This window comes from Meleagris gallopavo, chromosome Z (assembly GCF_000146605.3).
Source record: "Meleagris gallopavo isolate NT-WF06-2002-E0010 breed Aviagen turkey brand Nicholas breeding stock chromosome Z, Turkey_5.1, whole genome shotgun sequence".
Lineage (NCBI taxonomy): Eukaryota > Metazoa > Chordata > Aves > Galliformes > Phasianidae > Meleagris > Meleagris gallopavo.
Genome location: NC_015041.2, coordinates 56,191,802 through 56,200,490, shown reverse-complemented (window position 1 = coordinate 56,200,490; position 8,689 = coordinate 56,191,802). Strand labels below are relative to the sequence as shown.

Below are 8,689 nucleotides of genomic sequence, written 5' to 3'. Positions count from 1 at the left end.
ACATTAAAATTTAAAAGAATTCTGTCTTAGTGCTGCAGTGTATATGTCTGTCCCAAATTCAAAATGCTCAGCTCTAAATTTTTTTTATTTTGTGCATTTGCTCCTTTACCACTTTGCTTTCCAGTCTGGAATTGCAGAAGGACCTTAGAGCAAAACTGCCCTGGTTTTCTTCGTATTGTTTTAGAAATGGCTCATGATTTACCTTCATGCTTTGGAAGCAAAGCTGATTTGGCTGCCTTTTACGGTTTATCAGCCTCTCAGCACTAGGCTCTGTACCACATTGAGTGCCAATCAGTTGTAATTTGCTCAGATAACAATGTTTCTATTGTTAGTGTTAACATTTCTGTTTGTTAAATTGGCAGTATAGTAGCTGGCTGTAATAATTTCATGCTGAAGAAACAAGTTGAGAAGGCTTGTCTGTACAGGATGTGTAAGATTCTGTATGAAGGTGGCAAAGTAAAACCACAACTCCGACATCACATTACCTTTGGCTTAATAAGGGCCATATTAAATATCCAGAGTTTTTCTGCACTGATGTGCAGAAAATGTGATATGGTACGGTGTCAGTATGGAGGTGTAAGGTGTTGCTTTCAATTGCACTATTCTGAGAAGACAGACTCTAAAACGAACACTTAAAATGATGTCTCATTTATTCTTCGTGTCCCACCCACACCTTCTGGTTCAGGGGTTAGCAGCAGCACCATGTGCTCTGCTCTCTGCAGCCTGACTTTCCTCCTCTCTCTTTTCAGCATTCATCAAAATGGTAGCTTGACCAAAGGCTGGCTTTTGTATCTCTAGGTTCTAAAATTCTATAAAAACAGTGAAGGGCCTGGAAGGCAGGAGATGTGAGGAGTGTCTGCAGCCCTTGGGCTTGCCCAGCCTAGAGCACGGAAACTGAGGGGAGGCCTGACGGCAGCTGCAGCTCCTCACAGGGAGAGGAGAGCAGCGCAGAACTCTGTTCTGTGACAGCAACAGGGCCCGAGGGAATAGCAAGGAGCTGTGTTGGGGGGGGAGTGTATCTGGGGGGTGAGGGAAAGGGTCTGCACCAGAGGGCGATGGGCATGGCACAGCTCCCCAGACCAATGGGCATGGCCCCGAGATGCTATAGCTCAGAGAGCATTTGGACACCACACTCAGACACAAGATTTGGGTTTGGGTGGTCTGTGTGGAGCCAGCAGTTGGATTCAATGACTGTTATGGTCCCCTCCCAACTCATGGTATTCTGTGAGTCAGCTTTTATTGTAGAAAGAATGCTATTTTTCCTTACAGGTTTTCAAAAGTTCTTTTGTGGCAGTGGTCTGTGAAGCTGAGGATATAGTTTGCAGTTAGAAAGCCCCAGATGACATAAGCAGTATCAGCTTATGTAATGCATTTAAGAAGCTGAACTGCTGTTTGCTTATAATTGTGTACTTGTGAAATGTCTGCCATGTATTTGCTGTGATTTTTGATTGTGAACAGAACCCAGCCTTCAGCTGAAATTCATTCCCACTAACCTCTTTTAGGAATATTCATATTTTATTGTCCTATGCTGAGTAAACAGCAAGTCAGACAATGTGTATTTGTCCTGATTAAACATACTTACGTTTACCCTATCTCAACTGATTATATTAAAGTATGAGACAAAACTGAATACTCTTGCTGCTTCCTCCACAGTGTAAGTAGAAGATCATGTTTCTATTTATCCGTGCTGCTATGCTGCTTTGTCTCTGTGGCTAGTACTAAAGTGTGGCATGAATTCTTTATCCGCCTAGTGTGATGGTGGCTTGCAAGTGATGAAAAGCAGTTTCCTTTATGCAAATATCCATCTTCGTTAATGCTGTCAGACAGCAAGTGTGATATCCAGGGAGCACAGGTCACTTTGCGGGTTACTGATAATGTAATCTAATTTCCAAAAATAAATTAAATGAATCTTCTTATCTGTAGCCATCAGATGTACGTAAGTTAAAGGGAAACAGTAAGTCAGACCCTATACATGTGAATTCAAAGGAAAAATCAGACGAGAATTTGAAACAAAATCTTTTCTGATTAATTAGACTCGTTGAAGAAGCATCATCATTTGTTGCAGATTCCTTTACAGATTAAGTATCTAATCTAAGCTGAAGAACTGATACTTACTTCAAGCATTCCTAAAGGTCTTGGTGAGCAATTCCTACATGGCCTTTTTAAGCAGACCATTATATATAGTAGCAGTTAACTTCATTTTTAAAATCAGCATTAAGAAAAGCATTTTTTTTTAAAAAAAGAAAGTTAACAAATGCTACTCTTTTCATGGATGACTTTTTCTTAGATGTTTGCGATACCTTCCTGAGTAAAATGAAGAAAATGTATGAAAAGGTAATTCAGTTTTTAATAGATGAGGTGCCACAACACAGACTGAAATCTTCCCTAGCATTTACCACTTATACCTTTTAAAAGTTAATGACAATTTAAAATTGAAAGGAGGTGCAATAGTTCTATTTGTAGGGAGTGGCCACAGGAGCTGTGAATCTTTTTAGAGATTCCAAGACATGCAAAAGGACTCTTCTTCCATGTACTCAACCTTCCTGCAGGCATTTCCAATCAAAGTCTAGTCATTTTGGTGTCTCCGTTTCCAAAAGATCTGTTTTTGCTGTAGTTTTTGCTGTAGTTTTTGCTGGCCAAAGTCTGTTTTATGCTGTCCAGCCCAATCTGCTTTTCTATAGCTTTGCTCTCTGTGCTATCTTGTTCAAACGTCAGGCAAAGATGGTGGTGCCTCCTAAGGCTTCTGTGTACTTGAGTAGCAAAAGAAGTGCAGCCGAAGGCACTTCAGAATCCCCTTCATTTACCTATAGAAGAGCACCAGTCAGGTCCTTCATTCCTGATTTGCTTCTCTTAGATCATGTGTGTGACCACGTTCACACAGCCTCTGTATACTTCTGCACTTTTCCCAGTCATGTTGTACATATTTATATCTTCATCCAGCTGTCTGTATTTATAGCTTGGTTCATAGAGCTTTGTGCATATGGCTGAGATATTCCTCCTTTAGGAACATTAGAAACAACAACCTTCTGCCTGCCAGACCAGACAGAACAAAGCTGTTCAGACTTCTTGTACATCCTATATATCATCCTCATTGCAGAAGAAATGCAATTGTTTGTTATAGATCCCATCTTTTTGTCTCAGTGAATTATTGAGGCTACCAATTTAATTGAAGGTCACTTCTTATTATTAAGAGCTTTACAACTGAGCCCAAAATAGGAAAACTTTGAGGCTAGTTTCTGTATATCAGGTATAGGCAAGGATCATAGGTGAGCATTTGTAGAGCTACTTTAAATCAAAAGTAATTTGTGTTCTTTTGTTTTATCTTTAATTTTTGTGGTTGTTTTAATGCAGGAATTGCCAAAACAGGCAGCAAATTACATATTTCATTGGTCAAATATCAAGAACGATACTAGCATCACAGTAAGGTTTTTCAGCTCCTGTTACTCCCATGCCTCTTCTGTAAAACTTGTGATTATACCTTTATATTGCTGTCTACCTGAGTTCTGTCCTGGAGCAGATTGTTACTATGTCATGTTACACTTCCTGTATTGTACAGCTTTTCCTACCTTTAAAAGGTTATGTCACTGTTTACTTCCTGTGCATATTGAATGGCAGTTGTCCAGTAAGACATTGTTAGCTGCTTAAATAATGGCAAGTATATTCTTCCACATGCTGCTTCTCGTTACAAATGTATTGTATCCTTTTGAACATGAGGACTGTGAAGTATTTCTTATATCTACGCTTACAAAACTTGTGAATTTTCTGGAAGGGTGCTTTGTGATCTTCACAGAAGAAATAACTCAGTCTCTTCTTTTGTCCTAGTTTAGACTTGGATCTCTGAAGCTACAAAAAGTTTCACATCCAGCTGATGTGGTTAAAGAGCTGATTGGCTATTGTCTGGACTGCTTAGGAGGACTCCAGGTGAAAAATGAGCACTTGCAAAAAGAAAATGAGAGGCTTTTCTGTGATTTGAGTGATGTTGAGAAAAGGTAAGTTCGAAAGGGTATTCATATGTCATTCTTGAGAAAATCACATACATCTGTAGTTCTCGGAGGGTGATGAGACCCTGGCATGGGCTGCCTAGAGAAGCTAAGGATGACTCACCCCTGAAGGCATTGAGTTGGGTTGGGTGGGGCCCTAGGCTCCCTCATCTGGTGGGGGGCAAACTGCTCATGGCAGGAAAATTGGAACTAAATGATCCTTGAGGTCCACTCCAACCTAGGCCATTCTGTGGTCAGTGTGGGCTTTGCTGATGGATACATTTTGAGTCATATAATGAAAAATGCACATGATATTTTTTCGATCGAGGAGAGTTCTTCACCTAAATGCAGCGTATGTGGTCTTCTTCCTATGTCAAAGATAACACTGATATCCCATATCTTGCATTAAAGCTGTTTTTAGCTTTATGTTGTGAAAAACAAATTCCTCTTTTCTGCAGAATCCTTTCCACTCTTTTCAGCAAGGCTATGTTTTTCTTTCCCTTCTTTAATGCTTATGGTTAGCACTTCGAATCATTGACAGTTTTGACTGGTATGTAAGTTGCCATTGCTTTAATCTGGTCTGTGGAAGCAACCAGAATAAAAAATGAGGATGCTGTTATAGGAAAAAGGACCGTGTGGCATATCTCATTAATTACCATTTCATTTATGATCTGAATTGCCTGGTACTGCACACTGCAGTGAAGTCATCTATGCCTACTTTAGCTAGTATAGGGTGGTTAGCATGTAAAAGTCAGAGATTTATCTTGGCTTTGTGTAGCTTTATCTGAAGAACCATGTTTAGGAAGATTGATGAAAGCATGTAGCTAATTGCTGTTAATTTATCTTGAAAAGGAGAGCTAGCTTTTGGAAAGAGTTAGTTTTGTTTCTCTCTCATTAAAGTGAGTAACAGTTTTTTCCTGACAATCTCCCTAACAAGCATATGGCCTTCCTAAATAGTTTTTTGCTGCCTAACAGTGTATTGAACAATGGTGTATTGTATAACCAGTATGCAGCACTGTGTTACACACAAATGTATAATAGGCATTAGTGCTTATATCAATTTCCATGGTGGTGTACCACTTTTAAAGAGTAACCCCAAAGAAAGATTCACAGTTGCCTGACAACCTTTGCTGTGTAAAACAATGTATTCAAGGCTTTGAAAAACTGTTGGTTTTTCTCTAGTATATCTTGATAGTAAAAATATGATTTTTCAAAATAAATACTGAAAGTTGTGCCACCGTCAAACTTTGACCATGCTCTCTAGAGTATAAAAATAATTTTTGTCCAAACATTAGATTTTTCTCTTCTTTTTTTCTTGCCTCAGCCCAGTTTACCATTGTGCCTCATTGCTATTTTGGCCTCAGTTGCTGTGCCCAAGTTGCTGAAAATTTAGTGGATCTGCACAAAAGCTTTGCCTGTGGTTGTTCACTAGAGAGTATTTCAAGTTTCACATTCTGTATTGAGTTTGTGGTTGAGAATTAAAAAAAAGACGATGAGTATGAAGCATATGGTAGGAGAATAGCTCTCTCTGTCTTGCCTGAAACTAAGGCAAATCAGCTCAAATAAAACACTTCTCCTTACTTAAAGTCGCTCACTTCAGGATAGAATCAAAACAGAGTGCAGACTTGCAAGGTCTTTTTTGTTCAATTTAGGTAGAATAATAAGCATGGAGAACTAGATGGAATAATTCACTCATCTCTTTTCCATTTTCCCTCTCTAATTTTCTGACACCCATAAAAGTTTAATGAGCTCAGCTCAGCAGATTTGGAAAATCCTTATCCTTTAGTGTTCCTGGTTCTCCTGAAAGCCCTTTCCATAGCCTCAATAAAATGAGTAACAAGTTTCATTCAAAAAGTTAAATCTGCCTCGTGAGCAGTCTGTAGACTAAATGCAACCCTGATCTGCTGTTGGCAATTGCCTGAATGTACAAGCTGCTCCGAAAGTAACGCCTCCATTGTGAGGTTAACCTATGACATCAGAGGCAGATTTTGGTGCTATGGCAGTAGAGACTGAACCTTCCCACCAATATTTAACTATACTTTGCCTCCACGTGACAGATGGAAGCAGAGGGGGAGTCTGACAAGATGGTGTCTGACATGGAAGTGCGGTTAAAGCAAAGCTGTGTTGTTGAATTCTTCCATGTGGAAAAGAATGGTACCCATCAACATTCACTGATGCTTGCTGAATGTTGATGGAGACCAAGAGTGGATGTGAGCACAGTGAGGTAATGGGTGGGGCATTTCATCAGTGGTTGCAAAAGTGGGTTACCTTCACTGGTGCCAATTGTTACAATCATAGCATGCAGGCTCTTGTGCATTGCCACAGCTAATGATGGTGACTATGCTGATAAATAATGTTTTGTAGCTGAGAATTTGCTCTATCAAATGGGGTTATTGTACTCTTTGTATCTTTTGTTATTTCCATAGAAATAAATAGGAAGCGTTATTTTCAGAGTGACCCATGTATATGAGATAATCCACTCATCTGTGTACGGCTTGCTATTGTCAGCAGTTTGCTGACATCTCCAGGAATGGCTTGTGCCACTTCCCTTGGGATTTAAGTCCATAGAAAGGGAAAAGTCAGGATAACATTAAAAATCCTTTTGAAAAGAAATTGCCTGCATCCTCAAATTGCTTAATTACTTAGGTTATTCTACTCAGAGCTGTGTGGTGTCTGATGTGTTGAGTGTTTCTGGCAGAAGATATACCATCTTTAATTTTCATTGTCTTTCTTAGCTTGGTGATCGAAGAGTAGAATTTTACCTGGAAAAAGCTTTCCTTGTTTTTAGGAAATGACTGTATGTAGAGAGCATCAGTATTAAAGTTACTGGATAGCTGAACTGTGCTGCGTTTGATGTATAAACATAAAATAAATGCTTCTAAGACAGGACCTGGAAAGCTGTAAATAGAAAAGCTGTAGAAATTTTCAAAAGGATTATTCTGACTATGTTGCAGAACAGTATTTTTTTTGTGGGTGTGTGTGTATGAACACCTCAGAGATGGATGAATTAAAGTATCAAAGCAGGGTAGCTGTAGCTTTTATTTCATGTCGATAATTAAGGTAATAAATGTAAAACAGTAATAATCTTTAACAAAATAATTTGTTGGTGAATAAAGCATAAGTTAAATATTTGCATGTGATATTTATTTTTTATCAAGCATCTAAAATTAGGGTAGACAAACCAAAATCAAAATATCTACAAATTGATGTTGTGGTCAGCTATAGCAGCAGTATGTTTAAACCACAAACAACGTATAAAAATGCAGGTTAGGTAGCTTGGCACTTGAAATTGACTCTTCAGCAAGAGCTCATTGAAATTCCATACCAACACCAATGCTGGGGGAAGGGAGGTGTGAATCTGAAGTGTAGTAAGAAGGTGCCATAAGAGCAGCAATTATTTTAAAGCATGAAAGACAAGGATAGATAGGTAGCATATTTCTAATATTTGAGTGTGGAAAATGCATAAATGTCAACAAGTTACATAGTTCATGTTAATTTTTGTTAAGCATCTATGATCTCTACATTTAGGCAGCACAGAAGGACTGAACAGGTACATTATTTTCTGAATTACTTACCATAATCATTCTTAATACTAGCTGTTTTGTGTAGCATGTGCAAGTTTTTAGATGGATGTCAACTTGTATGACTGGCTCACTAAGTATTGCACTCGTATAAAAGACAGATCTTAAAAGTAGAAAACGTAAAGCTCATGCAAATAAGACTCACCCCATTCTAGCCATTAACTGCTGTTTATTTTCATTATACTTGAAAGTTGTCTTTGAGATCAGTAGCTCCCTTGTTTGATCTAGGGAGATTGTATTTTGGTGAGACAAATCACGCACAGACACGGGCATGTGACAAATTGCAGTGAAAGGTTGTATTTGTAACTGATGAGGTATTGCGATGAAACCCAGCCAGCTTTACTTAGTGGTATATCATTCAGGTAATGCATGCTTGAGTGAATCCTAAAGGCTGTACCAAGCTGCAGCCAGAGCCACCCCCTCAAATGCACATATTTGTATTGCAATCAGTGCATCCCTGTTCTCAAGCAGCAGAAGATTGCTACATTTTTAGGTATTGTGTGCCCCATAATATTATTACTTAAAGCCAAATGACTTGCAAGTGCAGCATTACTGTGAAACTATATCACACTCGCCCTTTTGTTTAATGCTATACCAGTTAAATGTCTGTATGTGAGGAATGTATATATACATGAATTCCTTTAAACTAATTTTTTTTTTAAAGGAAAAAGTATGTCGACATGAATGAAAATTCATGTATAATTAAGTAATGGCATTCTATAAGTTTATTTTACCTACTATGTCCTTCCACCAAGAACACTTAATATTTTCTTACATACATATAGGGACTGCATGCTCTTATTTTGTTCCAGAGCATCAAGAAGCCAGCTAGTCTTGCAATGGGTTCTATGCTTCTTAATGTCCAGGCAGTATCAAATGTACTCCACTGAGGTTGTTACATGGATTTTCATGAGAAGTTATCTTTGCAGAATTCAAAGGACTTTATTGGAGTTATCTTGCTGGCACCATTTTGGCCAAGCAATGGAAATGTCTTAATGTAGCAGTTTAAATCGACGTCAGTTGCTCTGCCGTTGCCCAGTTCACAGTGAAAGTAAAGGAACAGCAGTAAACACTTCCTTTACTTAAAATGTTTGTGGGGGAGATGGGGGTTTTCTAAGCGACTTGATA

General features: G+C 38.6%; 1 protein-coding gene across 2 annotated transcripts in view; it reads left to right on the top strand.

Moving 5' to 3' along the window:
* The window catches only part of XRCC4 (X-ray repair cross complementing 4), a 216,482-nt gene that overhangs the window by 113,418 nt on the left and 94,375 nt on the right, over positions 1–8,689 (top strand). For both annotated transcript variants that reach the window (XM_010726083.2, XM_019610625.2), the window contains exon 3: positions 3,823–3,989. In XM_010726083.2, the coding sequence (XP_010724385.2) occupies positions 3,823–3,989 (167 nt within the window). The remainder of the gene's footprint in view (positions 1–3,822; positions 3,990–8,689) is intronic.